We start from the raw sequence: 19977 nt of genomic DNA on the forward strand, positions 1-19977 counted from the left end.
CCAGTCTGCAGATGGGCTGGCTCACCTGAGGGTGGTTCGGATGGTCCGGCTTCCTCCTGCTCGTCGCCTCCCGAGTCAGTCGCAGTGGCAGCTTGAGGGCCCGGCTCCCGAGCTGGTGATGCAGCATCTGAAAGCAGGGAGGTTGAAGAGTGGCTTTAGCGAAAGGACAGGGTGGCAGCAAGGGATGCATGTGTGCTGCAATGCTCTGACTTGGGTCCAGAGTGAAAAAGCATGCTGGTGGGGGGAGCAAGTGGAAGGAAAGAGTTCAAAAAGGTGATGACCTTACCATCGTTGTGCACAATGGGGCCGGCAGCTCCAGAGGCAACGGGACCACTCATTCGGCTTGCAACGATCTGGTGGACTCGCTCCTCCAGGTCTGTAAGGGTCTGCAGGTGAGGCCGGCCTCCTCCGGTACGAAGCTGTTGCCTGTGGTTACTCGCCAGCTTGGCCTGCAAGAGAAAGGACGGGGTGTGATGATACATTATGCTGCCCTGAGCTGACATCACATGCCTCCCATGGTAGAATAACCCTTACATTATGCTGCCCTGAGCTGACATCACATGCCTCCCATGGTAGAATAGCCCTTACATTATGCACTGAGCTGAATGTGCGTGTGTGTTTCCAGAAAGGGCCGTGGGTGCTGGATGACAGCTGGCCATTGGGGCTTTGCGCACCCTCTGGCCATAAAGTGAGGTCCAGATGGAGGGATGAAGATGATTCTGAAAAAGGCACTCACCCTGACGACTCGAGTGAGGTCGTTGAACTTCTTCCTGCATTGCACAGGAGTCCTGGGCACCATGCTGCTGGAGGTGACTCTTTGGGAAACCTCCCTCCAAGCCCTGCAGTATTCGGTCTGATTAGGCCTCCTGCCATTCTCCGGGTACAGCACACCTCACCGGCGCTCCACCGCGCCAACCAGAGCATCCAATGCCCCCTCGCTGAAGTGCTGCGCTCTCTCCCTGACCCTCTCCATGTCCTTGAAGTTTTGGCCGTCACAGGTAGGTTGCCATTGAGTTTGAGGCCTACAAGGCGCAGAGTGTGGCTGCAGATGAGAATCGATCCGCCCCTTTAAAGGGCTGACTGGCGCCAGCGTGTCTAGATCCAATCGATTATTGACAGCACCTGCGCTGCGCCCACCCGCGGGGAAATTGCGTTGCACCGCCGGGTTAGCGCCTTAAGACTACCGTGCAGCGCCTAATTTAGCGCCGCAATCACCTTCAGGGGCGCTACAACCCAATATCGCTCGAGGTGGCGATCAATCGCGCCTGGCGCTAAACTTTGCACACCGCCAGTACTAGCACCCCAAACGGGGCGATACTGAATTTTTCCCCCTTGGTGTCTTTACCGTCGCTTCCTGGGGCCTATCAGCACCTTCCACATGGCGACCCTGGGAAGCGGCAGTAAGTAGGGCAGACAGGAGGGAAATCCTCCTCTGGGCCCCACTCCCAAAAATAATTTGCACGTGATGGGTAGGAACGGAAAGACCAGCAATAGTCTCGACAGGACAGGGGGAGGAAAGTCGCTGTCAGAATGGTGAGGCAACGGTAGGCCTCACCACCCGCATTTTCCCTCAGTGTTTGCAGTGATCCCACCAACTTCAGGCAGGATCATGGAGAATAGTTTATTCCCCCTCACTGTCTAGGCTTGGCCATCAAGAATGACCACTTGGACCAGATAGTTACTCAGGTAAGTTCTTCAAAATTAACTCAGTATAAATGGAGCACATAGAACCAGCTTGAGTTGTGTTCTGCATATTAGTACTACTGTGAGTGAACATTTAAAACCAATACATTTGAAAATATTTAATAGATTTTAGCAGATCTCCCATGACATTGCTCACAGTGATCTGGAGGTTTTATAAGAATGTGTGTGGGGTGTGGGGAGTGGGGTAGAGCATTTTAGTAGAGACATTGATTTTATTCTCAGTGGGGCGACTCTGGGGCCTGGCAGTACTGGGATGGGGTCTCGGGGTCTATCAGTATTTTGAGGTGGGCTCTCAGGTTTGGGAACATTGGAAGCAGGCGTCCTAGATTTCGGGGAACACTGGAGATGGAGGTTCTAGGAACAATGGGGTAGGTCCATCGATCCAAAACCATTGGGAGAGGAACCCTGAGATCTGCTGTCACTGTGAAGTAGGTTCTTAAGATCTGGAAGCATTGGAGGAATTCAGGGATCAGGGAACACTGTGAATGCAGTCTAAGGATTTGTGAACACTGAGAGGAGATCCAGGGATCTAGGAGTGGGGGGAAGTGGAGAGAATGTGACAATGGTGTCCTGGAGTCTAATGGGAAAGGGGCTTTGGAGCATTAAGAGTTGCAGAGATCTTGGCAGTATTGGGGGAAGCAGGATCTCACACCATTGTGAGGAAGGGAGACGCAAAAGAATAGGGCCGAGAAATTCATTGTAGCCACTTTTGGGGCGGTAAAGTGGGGCGGCTGCTAAAGTTTGCGCCCGCCGCCAAATCGAGGCCACTTCTCCGATATTCATTAGCTTCGCCCTAAGAGTTCGCTCGAGCGCTAAAACTGGTGCTGGACGCCTCTCTTTGGGCGCTAAGCCGGAAGTGCTGATCGATAGCGCCGAGGCCGGGCGCAGCGCAGGTGCGGCCATCTCGTGATTGACAGCAGACACCCTGGCGCCGGCCAGCTCTTAAGGGGGAAGGGTCGACTGTGTCTGCTGCCACGCCCTGGATAGTGGAGCCCTCCAGCTAGGCCTGAACACTGCTGCTGGACCCAAATAGCGCCTGAAGCCATGCAGAAGGCCCGTGAACGTGCGCAGCGCTTCTCAGAGCGTGATCTGAGTGTGCTGGTTGGTGCTGTGGAGAAGAGGCGCCATGTTTTGTACCCGGACAATGGCAAGAAGGCGCCGTTCCGCGTCTACAGGAGAGCCTGGAGGCATGTCGCCAGCAAGGTGTCAGCCAACAGCGAGGTCCCCAGGAGCGGTGTCCAATGCCGCAAAAAGTTTAATGACCTCACTCGCATTGTCAGGGTGAGTACCCTTTCCAGTGACCTCCTCATCCTTGCATGTGCACCTCACATTATGGGCAAAGGGACCTGAAAGCCCTAATGGCCAGCCCTCATCCAGCAGCGATGGGACAGGCATGAACATCAATTGCACATTCTGCACTTAACACACTGGCCAAACTATTCCACCATGGGAGGCAGTGCACACAAGATCAGGGCGACACACTGGCCAGGCTATTCCACCATGGGAGGCAGTGCACACAAGATCAGGGCGACACACTGTACTTAGAGGCCGTCCTTTCTCTTGCAGGCCAAGCTGGCGAATAATAGGAAGAGCCGGACTGCGACCGGGGGAGGCCGACCCCATATACAGCCACTCACCGAGCTGCAACATCGCGTGGAGTGCATCATGGGTGGCCGGGTGATTGGGCCCGTTGCACGTGGAGATGCCGACCCTGTTCTGGTCAGCAATGGTAAGGACATCACCTTTTGGACCTCTCTCGTCCCACTTGCGCATCAGATCTACATCCTTTGCCACTGTCCGACCAATGCGCTGAATGCCACCACTCACGCATCCCTTGCTGACGCCCTCTCCTCACTCTAAAGCTACTCTTGTGCCTTCCTGCTTTCAGATGGTGAGGAGGAGGTCCCTGAACTTGCCAGTGACCGCCCCTCAGAAGAGGAGCAGGAGGAGGAGCAAGAGGAAGGCGGCCCATCAGGGGAACCCTCAGCCGCGGCCACCCAGGCCAATGTAGGGGACACGTCTTCCCTGGAGGGGAGCGTGGCGGAAGTGTCGAAGGGGAGGGGAGCTCATGGGACCTGCGGCCTGCAGAAATGCGGGAGGGGGGTGGAAGCTCGGCGGCCTTCTCCCCAGAGGGGGGATGCGTCGGAGGGGAGTCCAATTGCTGGGCCCAGCGGCGTCCAGCAACGCAGGAAGGGTCGGCCAGCTCGGCGGCCTTCTCCCCAGAGGGAGAGTCCGGCCTACAGTCCGGAGATGGTCTTCGCCGAGGAGGTGGAACGCCTCGAGGACTTGTCCGCGGACTCGAAGCGCCGGCACACGGAGCTCATGGCGGCAGTGGCACAGTTGCCTGAGGCCATCGAGTCCCTCTCTCGGAGTGTGACCGAGTTCGGGCCCTCAGAGGCCACCAGTCGGGCGGAATTCCGGGCAGATCAGGCAGCGAGTCGGGCGGAATTCGGGGCAGCTCTGGCAGCGACTGGCCAGGTGATCAGTGGTGCCGTCCAGTCACCGGCTGCTCTGATGCGGTCAGTGAACAGGTCAACACGGGCACTCACTGCTGCCACACTCGCTGTGTCAGCCAGGCATCGCCAGGGCACCCGGCGCGCTGCAGCAGCACAGCGGTCTGTCCCTCGGCAGATTGGTGCGCATGCTGCAGTGCTGGCCCAGGCGAGTGCCAGTGTCTCAGGCGACCAGCGAGCGCCTGCCATCCGCCAGCTTGCCCCCATTCCTCCAGCCGCCACTGCCACCCCCCCAGTGGAGCTGCCAGGAGCTGCTGCAGCGACTGATGCTGGCCAGCCACAGCTGCAGCATTCAACAGCCGCCCGCTCGACAGCCAGACCTCAACTAGGCCGACCCCCAAGGGCATCTGCCGTCACGACATGTGCCCCTCTGGAGCCTGCCCCCAGCCTTGCAGCAGCCAATGGCCTTACTTTGAGGAGGAGCAGCAGGGCGGGCAGGGGCCACACAAAGATGGCCAAGGCATCGCCCTCGCGAGCCAAAAAGTCGAATGTGTGGCCAGTTGTGTTTGTTTTTTGAGGCAGTGAATTGGATGTTTGTTTTTTGAAGGCCGATGATGTGATGTTTGTTTTTTACGAAGGCCGAGAATGACGGCCATTTTAGTTGCACTATTTTGTTAATCTTCTCCAGGTTGTGGGAGCGAGTAATGTGTTTGAGTGTTTTTTGGGGGTTTCGTCTGTTTTTGGTTTTCATGTGGGAAGGGACCTCAGTTTGAACAATAAAGCATTTTATTTATTAACATTGTCCATGTTTGATCTTTGAAGTGTTTGTTGCCTTAACCGGCTGGGGGCTTGCAGAGCGGCTGCAATCATGTTCTTTCATTGGCACAAGCCATTCCCTGACAGGGGGCCTAGAAGTGACGTTCAATAAGCCGCCGACGGGCGGCCCTTGGACCTTGTGCCTCCCTCCTGGGCTGGTACTCCTCGTCCTCCTCCTCCTCATGCTCCTCCTGCTCCTCCTCCTGAGGTGGTGGTCCAACGTGAGGTGGCAGTGCCTGAGTCCTGCGGATAGCCAGGTTGTGCAGCATGCAGCAAACGACGACGAATTGGGAGACTCGATCCTGCGAATACTGGAGGGCTCCCCCAGAGCGATCGAGACAGCGGAACCGTTGCTTGAGGACGCCGATTGTTTGTTCTATGATGTTCCTAGTCGCTTGATGGCTTTCGTTGTATGCCTCTTCAGCAGGGGTCGTGGGCGCGCGGAGCGGGGTCATGAGCCAGGTACACAAAGGATAGCCTTTGTCCCCGATAAGCCATCCTCTTGGGGGAGGCTGTGCCTGGAACATGTCAGCCACAGTTGTCTGTCGCAGGATAAAGGCATTGTGGCTGCTGCCTGGAAAGCGGGCAATGACAGCTAGGATGCGCTGCCTGTGGTCACACACCAGCTGTACATTGAGGGAATGGTAGCCCTTCCGGTTGCGGTAATCCTCGGCATGCTCAAGAGCTGCCCGCAAAGCCACATGCGTGCAGTCAATGGCGCCCTGCACCATGGGGAAGCCCGCTATTCTTGCAAATCCCACTGCACGCTGCTGCTGCTTGTCCAGGGTCATGGGGAAGGAGATGAATTGATGTCTCCTTGTGAAAAGGGCTTCGGTCACCTGGCGGATGCAGCAATGCACGGCGAACTGGGAGATGTTAGCGATGTCCCCAGTAGCGGATTGGAAGGAGCCGGTGGCATAGAAGTTGAGAGCCACCGTCACCTTCACTGCCACCGACAGAGACGTCCTGCGCATCAGCTGTGGCTGCAGATCTCTCTGAAGCAGCCGGCAGATGTCTGCAACCACCTCCCTTCTGAATCGCAGCCTCCTAACACACATCGTGGCAGACATGGTCAGATAGGAGGTCTGCTGGCGGTATACCCTGGGTGGGTAAGGCCTCAGTTGGCGACGCCTGTTGCCCCCTCTGCGTCTAGCCAGGGCTGCCACTCTCTCACGGCGTCTGTAAGCCCTTCTGGCATAAGGCTGAAAGTCAGCATTGCCACCCAATGCAGCCCCCATTATATGCTGGCAAACACTGAGCTCTCAATGAAGGCAAAGATAATTGCTAAGCTCTGGCCTGAGCCAAAAATACCTGTCCTAGTGTTGGTCCAAACCAGTAAGCTCTCCTCCTTGGTCTCTGTCCAAAAAACCGTTGCACAAGATTGAATGCTGCAAAATGGCGGCCTTTTATAGTGCAGGGTAAGTGCCCTTTAATTAGTGCTCCCCGCGGCCCGGCTCGGCTGTGTACCGTTCCACTTCACAGTCGTTAGGGCCGCCCGGCGCACAATGGGCCGGCGCGAGTGAAGTTCCGGTTTGGGGCGCACAAAGGGCGTTGCACTAGTAAATGACATCATGATCTGCGCGCGCAGCAGGGCGCGCGCTAAGACTTTGCGCCGGCGCTAAATGTGTACTGAAGTTGGGGCGAGGCGCAGATCGCGCTGCGCCCGGGCGCTAAGCGCCTAGCGCTCGAGATCTACTCCTCCTAAGGCGCTAACGGCTGGCGTGCCCAACTGAATTTCTAGGCCTAGGAACCTAACTGCCTTTGGCCCCTTTTGAAACATAAAGCCTCAAACCTCAAATGTTTCTGCATGTTAGTCTCCTCGCCTGACCCATCCACAGTCCCTTTTGAGCCCTCAGATACCCTCACTACATTTCCCATCATCAACTGTTTCCCATCTTTATGTTCCTGCTTTAAAGCACTTAAGGGTAAATTTGCTGCTTAAAATTAATGGATGAAAAATCATAGGCTGGTGTTGCACAGTTTCCTGATATACACTTCCAGCAATTGGCAGGAGCTCATTAATAGTGAGCTTACCAATTCATACTGCCTTTAATAAGTTTCCACAAACAAAAATTACCTCTGAAAATGTTAAAACTTCATTGTTTATACAGTTTCCAAGTTTTTATATAAAAAATTGTTAAGTATTGAAAATTATTGCTGGAGAGATTTTTAACTGAATATCATAGTAAAGCATAGAAGGAGGCCATTCGGCCCATCGAGTCTGCGCCAGCTTGTTCGAAGAGCGATTCAGTTAGTCCCACTCCCCTGCTCTTTCCCCATATCCCTGCAATTTTTTCTCTATTGAATCTGTATCCACCACCCTAGCAGGCAGTGCATTCCAAATCCTAACCACTCTGATTCTTTTGCCAATCACCTTAAACCTGTGCCCTCTGGTTATCGACCCTTCTGCCAATGGAAACATTTCTCTTTATTTACTCTGTCTAAAACCTTCATGATTTTAAACACCTCTATCAAATCTCCTCTCTGCTCTAAGGAGAACAACTTCAGGTACTCCAATCTATCCACGTAACTGTAATCCCTCATCCCTGTAACCATTCTAGTAAATCTCTTCTGTGCCCTCGTCAATGCCTTTACATCCTTCCTATAGTGTGCTGCTGAGAATTGGACAAAATACTTCAGCTTGGGCTGAACTAGTGTTTAATATAGGTTTAGCATAACTTCTTGGCTTTTGTAATCTATGCCTCTATATAAAAGCACATGATTCCATACGCTTTATTAATTGCTGTGTTAACCTGTTCTGCCACCTTCAAAGATTTGTGCACAAACACCACCAGGTCACTCTCTTTTTGCACCCCCTTTAAAATTGTACCATTCAGCAGGTATTGTCTCTCCTCATTTTTCCTACCAAACTGTATCGCCTTACACTTTCTGCATTGAATTTCATCTGCTATGTGTCCGCCCATTACACGGGCCTGTCAAATAACCTCTTGAAGTCTATTACTATCTTCCTCACTGTTTACTATACTTCCAAGTTCCGTGTCATCTGCAGATTTCAAAACTATGCCCTGTATCCCCCAATATATATAGGCGGAGGCTGGGGATGGCATTAAAAGGGAAATTAAAGAAGCGTGCAATAAGGGCACAGCAGTCATCATGGGTGACTTTAATCTACATATAGATTGGGCTAACCAAATTAGTAACAATACTGTGGAGGAGGAATTCCTGGAGTGTTTACGGGATGGTTTCCTGGACCAATATGTCGAGGAACCAACCAGAGATCAGGCCATCTTAGACTGGGTATTATGTAACGAGAAAGGATTAATTAGCAATCTTGTTGTACGAGGCCCCTTGGGTCGGAGCGATCATAATATGATCGAATTCTTCATTAAGATGGAGAATGAAGTATTTGACTCAGAAACTAGGGTCCTCAATTTAAATAAAGGAAACTACGATGGTCTGAGGAGCGAGTTGGGTAGGATTGATTGGGGAATGGCACTCAAAGGGTTGATGGTGGATAGGCAATGGCAAACATTCAAAGACCGAATGGATGAACTACAGAAGTTGTTCATCCCAGTTTGGCATAAAAATAAAACAAAAAAGGTGACTCAACCGTGGCTAACAAGGGAAATTAGGGATAGCATAAGATCCAAGGAGAGGACATACAAATTGGCCAGAAAAAGCAATAATCCTGAGGATTGGGAGCAATTTAGGATTCAACAAAGGAGGACAAAGGGATTAATTAAGAAAGGGAAAATAGAATATGAGAGTAAGCTTTCAGGGAACATAAAAACTGACTGTAAAAGCTTTTATAGATATGTAAAGAGAAAAAGATTGGTGAAGTCAAGCGTAGGTCCCTTGCAGTCAGAATCGGGGGAATTTATAATGGGGAGCAAAGAAATGGCAGACTAACTAAATACATATTTTGGTTCTGTCTTCACAAAGGAGGACACAAATAACCTCCCAGAAATACCGCGGAACATAGGGTCTGATGAAAGGGTGGAACTGAAAGGAATCAGTATTTGTAGGGAAATGCTGTTAGGAAAATTGATGGGACTGAAGGCCGATAAATCCCCAGGGCCTGATAATCTACATCCCAGGGTACTTAAGGAAGTGGCCCTAGAAATAGTAGATGCATTGCTGGTCATCTTCCAGAACTCAATAGACTCTGGAACAGTACCCATGGATTGGAGGGTAGCTAATGTTACCCCACTATTCAAAAAAGGTGGCAGAGAAAAAGCGGGGAATTATAGACCGGTAAGCCTGACATTGGTAGTGGGGAAAATGCTAGGGTCCATTATAAAAGATGTAATAGCAGAGCACTTGGAAAGCAGTGACAGGATCGGACAAAGTCAACATGGATTTACAAAAGGTAAATCATGCTTGACTAATCTACTGGAATTTTTTGAGGATGTAACTAGTAAAATAGATAAGGGAGAACCAGTGGATGTGGTGTATTTGGACTTTCAGAAGGCTTTCGATAAGGTCCCGCATAAGAGATTAGCGTGCAAAATTAAGGCACATGGGATTGGGGGCAAGGTATTGACTTGGATAGAGAACTGGTTGGCGGACAGAAAGCAAAGAGTTGGAATAAATGGGTCGTTTTCCGAGTGGCAGGCAGTGACTAGTGGGGTACCGCAAGGATCGGTCCTAGGACCCCAGCTGTTCACAATATATATTAATGATCTGGACGAGGGAATTGGATGTAATATCTCCAAATTTGCAGACGACACAAAGCTGGGTGGGAGGGTATGCTGTGAGGATGATGTCCTGAAAGTCCAGTACGATTTCGACAGGTTGGGTGATTGGGCAGAAACATGGCAAATGTACTATAATGTGGATAAATGTGAGGTTATCCACTTTGGTGGCAAAAACAGGAAGGCAGATTATTATTTGAATGGCAATAGATTGGGAGAAGGGGAAGTGCAAAGAGACCTGGGTGTTCTTGTGCACCAGTCGCTGAAGGTAAGCATGCAGGTGCAGCAGGCGGTTAAGAAGGCAAATGGTATGTTGGCCTTCGTAGCAAGAGGGTTCGAGTACAAGAACAAGGATGTCTTGCTGCAGTTGTACAGGGCCTTGGTGAGACCGCACCTTGAGTATTGTGTGCAGTTTTGGTCACCTTACCTGAGGAAGGACATTCTTGCCATGGAGGGAGTGCAGCGAAGATTCACCAGGCTGATACCTGGGATGGCAGGAGTGACGTACGAGGAGAGGTTGTGTCAATTGGGCTTATACTCACTGGAGTTTAGAAGATTGAGAGGGGATCTCATTGAAACCTATTAAATTCTGTCAGCTCTGGACAGACTAGATGCAGAAAGGATGTTTCTGATGGCCGGGGAATCCAGAACCAGGGGTCATAGTCTAAGGATAAGGGGTAAACCATTTAGGACTGAAATGAGGAGGAATTTCTTCACCCAGAGAGTGGTGAACCTGTGGAATTCTCTGCCACAGAGGGCGGTGGAGGCCAGTTCATTAAATATATTCAAGAAAGAGTTGGATATATTTCTTGAGGCTAAAGGGATCAAGGAATATGGGGAGAAGGCAGGGACAGGGTACTGAATTTGGATGATCAGCCATGATCTCATTGAATGGCGGAGCAGGCTCGAAGGGCCGAATGGCCTACTCCTGCTCCTATCTTCTATGTTTCTATGTTTCTATGACCAAAAGAGATGATTGACTTAAAAAAAAATTCTGCAGACAATCTTTGTTTTCTTCTCTAACAATCAACGAAGAACCTACACTTGCAGGTGCTTCTGTTCCCATGTGCTGCCTCTGCTTTTCTGTTCTGAGTTCATAACAGAGAAGCACAATTCTAATATAATTACATCATTTATCACTTGTCCGACAAATGCGTTCAACCACCAGTTTCTTTCATAGATCTTTAGAAAAAGCAGAGAAACTCTCATTCTTACAGGATGAAGGGACACATCCTTTTACCATTCAGCTCCTGTTGATGCACAGATTGCACACTGGGAAATTCTGCACAAACACAGAACATGCTGTTTGCATGTTGGGAAATTCTGAAAACCGCATGGGGTGAAATTAGTCTTGGGTGGTAGTACAAAACAGGCTGCCGATTCGCTATCGCTTGTAATTTTCGAACGTTTTATTTTGTTTAAACCCTTATTGTGGACAAAATTCAGTAACCGAGAAAAAAATTCAGAAAGCATTTTTAGCCAGTCATGTGGAGCAGATAATACAGCACCTGCTAGTGACCAAGGCCTGTAATTACACTGGAACCTGTTTAGACCGGGCTCACCCATTACAGTTCTGGACATAACAATTTATAATGAAAAAAGTTAATACAGTGTATGACGAAACATGAGAACAGGTCGTAAGATTTTGTAGACAGGATATGCATTCGCCAGATCCCAACCTTAGTTGGGATTTCCTGCTCAGCCTCCACCTGTCCCTTACATGGCTTCAATGGAAATGACAATCTGGAGAGATGTATATTGGGTGGCTGATTCAATATCGGCCATTTTACACTCTGTCCCAAAGTCATACTGTGGAACTGGAATCAGATAAGGGTGGCAGGTTCTCTTTCCTGAAGGATGTTAGTGAACCTTCAGAGGGTTGTAAAATTTACCAGGTTATTGAATTCAATTTCACAGCTTGCCATGGTGGGATATGAACTCACAACTTCTGGGTTGTTAGATCCAGTACCATAACCATTAGGCTACCCTACGCAAGCCCTTCACACTTTTATTTCTTTCTTTAAATTATTTATCACAGCAAAACAAATAAAATGTAAACACGCTAATGTTAAAATATTGTTGTGACGGTGCTAACAACGTAATTGTTCAGTTTACTTGTCGTCTAAAGCTCTGAAAAGAACGATCAGATCCACAACTCTCAAAAGATTGAGAAAGGGAATTTGACATTGCCACAGCTTAAATAAAGAAAACGGAATCAGAGGTGGTCAGTTGCCCACATCTCCCTTGCAGCTCTGCCACCTGTGATTGGGTAACATTTAAACTGTTGGACAATGTTGTGCATTAGACAACCAACTTCTGTTGCCAAAATGTGACATGACACCAATTTGCACCAACAGTCCCCCACTTGTTAAGTTTGTGATCTCGTTTACATAGAATTATATAGAATATACATCACAGAAACAGGCCATTCGGTTCAACTGGTCCATGCTAGTGTTTAATATAAGAATTTTAATACAACTTAATATAATAATTTGCTTCAATTTCATGAACTGCTGGGTGGATTGGCATTTACTCATAGAGTTGGCTGGGGGAGGAAGGAAATTCAAAAGAAAATAGTCCCTAGGCTGCTCTCACACGTCCTACTGACTGGTTAAGCGTGGCGTGACAAAGGTTTTTCAGCAGATCACCAGCCATCCTTTTCGTAAGGGATTGTCATTGCACATCATGGGACCCAATTTGAAAGCAGAAAAATAGTTTTAGTAAAGAAATTTAAACAGCTGTATCTGAAATTATTGTTTGACTATATGCTTTGATTCAACTGTTATAGTTTATGTTTCCAGGTATGTAGTTATCCACTGCTTCAATAAGCTAAGTTTCTGCACCTAAAAATAAACAAAAAGTTGCCATTTCTTGAATAACTTAGTTGGTGCTTTGTAAAATGATATGCAACTGAACCTGCTTTTTAAAAGAAGTAATTCTTGGGACGTAGGCATGACTGGCATTTACTGCCCATCCCTAATTGCCCTGCTAGGTCACTTCAGAGGGCAGTTAAGGGGGAAATTTTAACCTAACTCACCCATCAGATAACTGATGGGATCGGGCGCAATGCTGGTTTTACAGCCTGCTCGCTTCAACTCTCATAAAAGTCAACGGAGATTAATATTGGGCATGATGTAAAACAGACATTCCATGGGATTTCCGCCTGGCGAATTAAGTTAAGTTAACCCCCTAAGAGTCAACTACATTGGCGTGGGACTAGAGTCACATATAGACCAGACCAGGTATGGACGGCAGATTTCCTCCTCTAAATTACATTCAAATGACTTTTACCCAAAACTAGCTTTTAATTGTCAAACTGCTGTGGTAGGATTTGAACTTTGGATTACTAGTCTAATCCAGTAACATAACCACTATGCTACCATAACCAAGCGCTCAGTGAAGTCATGAAATTACTAAATGTTCCAAAGGAAAACATCCACTGACTCTACACATAGAGCAGTAAACCATTGGTTGACAAGAGTTTGTCTCACCTCCAGAAGCCAGATAATTGACAACAAAGCATTTTTTCACAATTGCAGTCTTCAAGGGTATTATTAGATCTTGTAAAGAAAGTGAAAATCCTGTAGGATTTATAGTTTACCCCATATAGGGGTTTGTCCAAAATCTGAAAAATGCCTTGTAGGTTGTTTAAACTGGGTGCAGTGATACCTTAGATCGGAAAGGTTTAAATGCAATCCTTAATATGCATGTTAAACGTGGAAGCTATTCTTTCAAGAAGGGTTAATTCAGTAATTTCTATCTCAGAACAGACCCTGCAATGATTGAACAGATGTTTTCTTCTGTGTTTCAAGGGCACAGCTCCCCAGGTTGCAGCTGTCAATTAAAAAAACATTCAATGCTGCAGGAACTCTTGCACATTTGATTAGTTGCTGCTATTGACATGAAAAACCAGATGGCTCTGTTTGAAAGCTCCAGAAGGTCACCAAGAATATATTGTAATATAATGTAGTGAGCAATCCTTGTGAAAATAACGTTGTTAACACCCTTCTGCTAACAAGGTAACAGATATCCAAATTCTCACATCACAGTGCTAGTAAATTATGCTCCCTGCTATCACTGAACAAGGTTCTAAGGAATCACAGTATGCTGACTTGTAAGTTATCAACTCATTCTACTAAAAGTATAAATCATATCAATTGGCTTTATATGATGCATCCTCTATTTCTACTTTTTTTTAAATGTTCACAGCTAACAGTCATGCCAGGTAGAAAGGCATGTCATTGCATAGAAAGGTAAATCTTTCATATAATTAATGTTGCATTTTCATGCAGTTACAGCAATTTATTATTAAAAAAAACAAACACGTTATCAATTATTTTATTATGGAACTAAATGTTGAGTAAGACATCAAACACGATAACACCAAGATAGGCGGCATTGTAGGCAGTGAAGATGAAAGCATAACATTGCAAAGGGATATTGATAGATTAAGTGAATGGGAAAAACTGTGGAAATGGATTTCAATGTCGGCAAATGTGAAGTCACCCACTTTGGACCTAAAAGGGATAGAACAGGGTACTTTCTAAATGGTGAAAAGCTAAAAACAGTGGAGATCCAAAGAGACTTGGGGGTCCAGGTACATAGATCATTAAAATGTTGTGAACAGGTACAGAAAATTATTAAAAAGGCTAATGGAATGCTGGCCTTTATATCTAGAGGACTAAAATACAAGGAGGTAGAAGTTATGCTGCAGCTGTACAAAGCCCTGGTTAGACCACACCTGGAGTACTGTGAGCAGATCTGGGCACCACACCTTCGGAAGCATAAATTGGCCTTGGAGGGAGTGCAGCGTAGGTTTACCAGAACGATACCCGGACTTCAAGGGTTAAGTTACGAGGAGAAATTACACAAATTAGGGTTGTATTCCCTAGAATTTAGAAGGTTAAGGGGTGATCGGATTGAAGTTTTCCAGATATTAAGGGGAACAGATAGAGTAGAGAAACTAGTTCCGCTGGTTGGGGAGTCTAGGACGAGGGGGCATAGTCTAAAAATTAGAGCCAGACCTTTCAGAAGTGAAATTAGGAAACACTTCTTCACACAAAGGGTGGTAGAAGTTTGGAGTTCTCTTCCACAAACGGCAATTGATGCTAGATCAATTGTTAATTTTAACTCTGAGATTGATAGCTTTTTGTTAATTAAAGGTATTAAGGGATATGGGGCAAAGGTGGGTATATGGAGTTAGGTCGCAGATCAGCCATGATCTCATTGAATGGCGGAACAGGCTCGAGGGGCTAAATGGCCTACTCCTGTTCCTATAACAATTGTAATCATTCTGGTTAATTCAAACAGGCTTTTTCATTAATTATGGATTATGCGCTACTTATTAAACATTCAGTGAAACTGTAATGTCTACATAACTAACAGTTCAAAATTAGAAGAAGGAGTAATTTTATGAAATTGCACTCGTGGTGCAGAGCCTCACCATTGGAGAGCATGTATTGGGAGTTTGGGCATGTAAGAAAGCAATGGATGGAGAGGATGGATGGGGTCAGAAGCTTGGCTCGGGTCAAATAAGATACCTTGCAAACAATCTAGTTCAACATGAGACAGTGTCAGGGGAGGGGGATGAAATCGGGAGTGAGGGTACGGAGTTTGTAGTGAGTGCCAAAGACGATGCTTAACTGGAATAAATTGTGGCTTACCCAGGGCTTGGATGTCAGATAAGCAGGCTGACTACATAGAGGCAGTGGAGGGATTGAGAGGTAGAGCTGGATGTCGTCAGTGTAAATGTGGAACTTGACACTAGAGCCTAGAAATTCTTGACACTATAGCCCATTTCTGGGTGTGCAGGGGGCGCAGGGATCATTCCCTGAGCCTGATTAGTGAGGCCTAAGGCACACCCGATATTGATCCTCGGGACTCATTACTATCGGGATGGCAAGCTGCAAACAGTAACAGGGAGCTTGCTGGTGAAGCGGGATTGAAGATTGGGCTGCTGTGATGCCAGCAGCAATGCTCAGGTAACTGATAAAGATGGGTAACCATGAGGCAGTGGGTGGGCGGGTGGGGAGGTGCAGCAATCAGGTTGGGAAGGAAGCTGTGGCCAGGGGAGAGGTAGTAGTGGTGATCGGGGGAGGGGAACATAGCATCAATGATAGGAATGGGGGAGAGTTAGTGATGACGATTGGGAAGAGGTAATGGCAGAGATCAGGGAGGGGAGCATAGGCTGACAGCAGCCCGCATTCTTTGAATGTAGGGTTGGGAGTAGCACTCCTGCTCCTCCCGGCTCTACATTCAGGTAAGTATATTTTGAAATCTCACCTTGTTGGATGTGGCCTAACATGTGGTTCCTTTTAGGGCCACCAGTTAGGCCGCTTGTAGACCTGATTTCCCGACGCCAGTCGTCTCAGGGCAAACCAATCCAGCAGTGGGGGCCTCAAACAGGTATTAAATCCTTATTTGCATATGTAAAGCGACTAACGCCTTTACTAATATAACGGGCGCGCACCCCCAGCTCGTTATGAACATGTGCTTCCCACCTCCCATATTGAAAGCTAAGGAGGCCGTTTGGCTCCTGAAAAATGGGTGCTGTGCGACCAAATTTCTAGGCCTATGTCTTTGGATGGTTTCACCAAGGGGCAGTGTGTAAATTGGAAATAGTAAGGGACCAAGGATAGACCCTTATGAGAGTTCATAGGCAATGGTGGGAAGTGAAGCCATTGCTAGAGATGCTCTGGCCACAATTGGATTGGTAAGAGTGGAAATAAGCAAGGGCGGCCCCACTCAACCGGGCAGCAGAAAAGAGGCGTTGGAGCTGGATTGGGTGGTAAGGCTGCAGATTAGTCGAAAAGGATGAGGACTATGGTCATAGTCATAGACAATGTCATTTATGATTTAATGGAGGGGTGTCCACTGTAAAGCAGGTAGCAACAAATAATTATGCTTCTTTTGTACAGAGCACAGATGATATCTCTGAGTCTGATAGCCTGGATTCAGAAGCACAATTGGGAATGGAACCGTATCTTGTACGACGACTTTCGTTTCAGGCTCTGCAGCTTCCACCATTAGCCTTCAGACTCGCAGAACAACATGACTGGGAAAGAAGATCAGAAATGGAACACATACCAAGGCCAACAACTCTTCCACTAAAGACTCTTCCTTTAATTGCAATTACCGCTGCAGACAACTTAAGGTAAGTAAAAAGCAATACACCTATAAGGTATGAATTTTCCGTGGTGATAGTGGGTGTAATCGGTGGCGGGTCGGGTGGGAAAGTTGTTTTTTTTTGACAGCGGGTTGGGAACCGGCAGTCATCGCGCGGCCACGCGCCTTTCTCCTAGTCACGTCTGTCATCGTGGAGCCGACCCGACTGACAGTGGCGGGGGCCCCAATTGAAATCATTATAAGGTACTTCACAGGCATTTAAGAGCCTTTCTCCCCCTACTTTTTAAATTTTCCCTGCATGGCCACGGGATTCATGCAGCTTGGGAACCATGTCTGTCAACCTGAGGCGTGAGTTCCATGGCCATTGCTCCAGCTGATTACTTGACAGCATGGAAAACAAACCAAAATAAAAACATGTTGATTACATCAGCTAACAGATTGATGGAGAATCTTGAAAAGCTACTGGTAAAGGTTAATTCAGAAATTCCTGAAGGGTAAGCAAGGGCTACCCTGGATGGTGAGGGAAATACATTTTTCACTGGCCATTCTCGGCTGTTGCCTTCCAACTCAACAGTAATTGCAGTCAATTGATCTGCACTATAAAAAATGACATATACCATTTAAATAAATTTTTGTGTTGCTTCTGGTCAGGTTTTTCTCACAGTATACTGTGATTGTCCAGTTACATATTAAATCAAGTCATCAACCGCAACATTTTCATTCTCATCACTCATTCCACTGGTTTAATTTGCTTTCAGTCCCTGAATATGACTAATGTAATTTTTCAATCTGAGGCTTTAGGGTGAATTTCTGCAGCAGTTCTCTCACTTGTCCATTGTTAACTTCAACGGAAGAGTTGCAGAAATCTCAGACACACATTGCAAGCACCAGTTACATTGTTTCCGCAGCTCTTCCACTGAACTTGCATAAGATTGCAAATCCACCCCTTTACAATTACATTTAAAATCTGCTTAATTTTATGTATTACTTATACACACATATCTTTTATTTGTACCAGTTACTGATACGAAAGTCTATAGATTTGTGACTAAAACACCAATAACGTCCCAATTAAAGTACTTTTTAAATTATGTTCTTGATCGTATTTGTAAGTGGAGTCATGTTACTTAATGATATTATTTAAATATTTCTGTATTTTATTATATTATTGTACAGTAAAGATTCAACACTATGTTAGATTAAACTTAAAATTTAATGTGGCCAGGGTCCCTTTAAGGATCCCGGCTTAAAAAGCATCATTAGTGATGTCACCAGACCAGCTCCATCTAATTGGGCCGGGTAACGTGCTGGGTGGGCTGAATAGGCCCCATTAAGGTAAGTTCATTTACTACAGCAGGATGGAGCCGGCAGCGGGGTCATGACCCACCACTGACACCGGCCGCACCGGACCCGCCAAGGGAAGTAAAATTCCAGCCATAGTGTTCTGTTTTTGTGTGGTCCTCAGTTCTGAAACTTTCACGTACGCTGTCTTTTTCCTAGAAAGATCCCTAATTCAGACATTTACACTACCAGTATATACAAGAAATTAAGCAGGGTCTTTCTGGGGTAGAGGTGGTTCCAAGATGACACTCCTGGAAAAGAAAGATTGGAACCAAGCCAATCTTCCGTGATGGATGTGGTAACGCAATGCTTGAACTAGGCAGGTCCGCAGTACTCAGGGACGTTGTTGATGATTAACAATTCAGCTTGGCTCAGTAATGGAAGTTGGAAGTATAGACTTGTCACTTGGGCTGGGATTCATCTCATTTGGTTTCAGATAGCCATGCAAACCAATGCCCTAAATGATAGATGGTTCGGTTTGAACAAAAAGCAGCAGGAAGCTTACCAGTGGTAAAATGAGAATAAATTCTCACATAAGAGTAAAATTTTTAAAAATATTTAATGATCAAAATCCTACCTTGGGATTACTCCTAGAGCATCCATGTATGTGTTTGCAGGATATTGGCACGTTTATTTGGCAAGGGGTGAATCGACCTACTGCTATATTTACACAAATGTGACTTGATATGACACAAAAGCTTTTCTAATCCTGTTTTAGTTCAGCTGGAGAAGGAGTAAAACAAACCTGAGCACAGGAACAATGTCAAAGCATCCAGTTTAAACTATAGAATTTGTGTGCTTTACGTCTGTCATTTTGATGATTACAATGAAATTGAGATTGTTATTTGGAAAGTTTCCTAATGGTGGCTACATAAGTAATGCATCTGAGACATTAATTATCTGAAATAAGAAATGTTGTTATCCTGTAAGGCAAAGTAGACTGAAATTGTCAATCTATCTGACAGGATTCCACTGACATATTTGCAAGTTAATTATTGTCTGCCATTTGACAGCAATTTAAAGAAGTCTGCATTTTTGTCAAGACTGAACATGATTATAAAGGAACAGAGCTTATTAAGATGGTAACATTCAGTTTCTAGCGCACAGAAATGCCCCATTCAGCAGATTTATTATTATAATTGTTGAAGAGAATCTAACATTGAATATTCCTGAAATTAAAACAATATACAGGAAACTTTGGTTTATCCGGAGGTTAACTCGAGCCACCGGCAAAATTCAGGAGTCGGTTCAGTAAGTTTTTTTTCTTTTCGTTGCTTTTTTTTCACCAGTCTAGCTAAAGCTGTTGCTTAGCTACAGAGACGCTTGCAAGCTACGGCCGACTGTTTAGAAGCTGTTGCTAGCAACAGGGTTTGTTGCTAGATACGGAGCTCAAAAGCTTCCATAAGAACATAAGAACATAAGAAATAGGAGCAGGAGTAGGCCAATCGGCCCCTCGAGCCTGCTCCGCCATTCAATAAGATCATGGCTGATCTGATCCTAACCGCCAATCTACTATCACAGAACCATCTCCTGAATCTAACAGAATTAGACACACGAAATAGGAGCAGGATCAGGCTACACGGCCCCTGGGCCTGCTCCGCTACCCACAGGGCCATGTCCGATCCGAACCGAGACTCATGTCCAAATTCCTGCCCGCTCCCCGTAACCCTTAATTCCCTTTACTTCTAGGAAACTGTCTATTTCTGTTTTAAATTTATGTAATGATGTAGCTTCTACAGCTTTTTGGGGCAGCATATTCCATGTACCTACCACCCTCTGAGTGAAGTAGTTCCTCCTCATCTCAGTTTTGAAAGAGCAGCCCCTTATTCTAAGACTATGCCCCCTAGTTCTAGTTTCACCCATCATCGGGAACATCCTCCCCG

The 19977-nt window shown here is 46.8% G+C and overlaps 1 protein-coding gene across 6 annotated transcripts in view; it reads left to right on the forward strand.

The window, feature by feature from the left end:
* Positions 1–19977, forward strand: part of LOC147123364 (3',5'-cyclic-AMP phosphodiesterase 4D-like) — a 455522-nt gene that overhangs the window by 382022 nt on the left and 53523 nt on the right. For 5 of the 6 annotated variants that reach the window (XM_085971591.1, XM_085971623.1, XM_085971605.1 and 2 more), the window contains one exon: positions 16546–16781. In XM_085971591.1, the coding sequence (XP_085827717.1) occupies positions 16546–16781 (236 nt within the window). Of the gene's footprint in view, positions 1–16545; positions 19625–19977 lie in introns of those variants that run through there. The other variant, XR_015074321.1, reaches the window with a different exon arrangement.

The sequence above is a fragment of the Somniosus microcephalus genome, chromosome 2 (assembly GCF_052327205.1).
Source record: "Somniosus microcephalus isolate GS21.2 chromosome 2, FLI_Smic_1.0, whole genome shotgun sequence".
Taxonomy (NCBI): domain Eukaryota; kingdom Metazoa; phylum Chordata; class Chondrichthyes; order Squaliformes; family Somniosidae; genus Somniosus; species Somniosus microcephalus.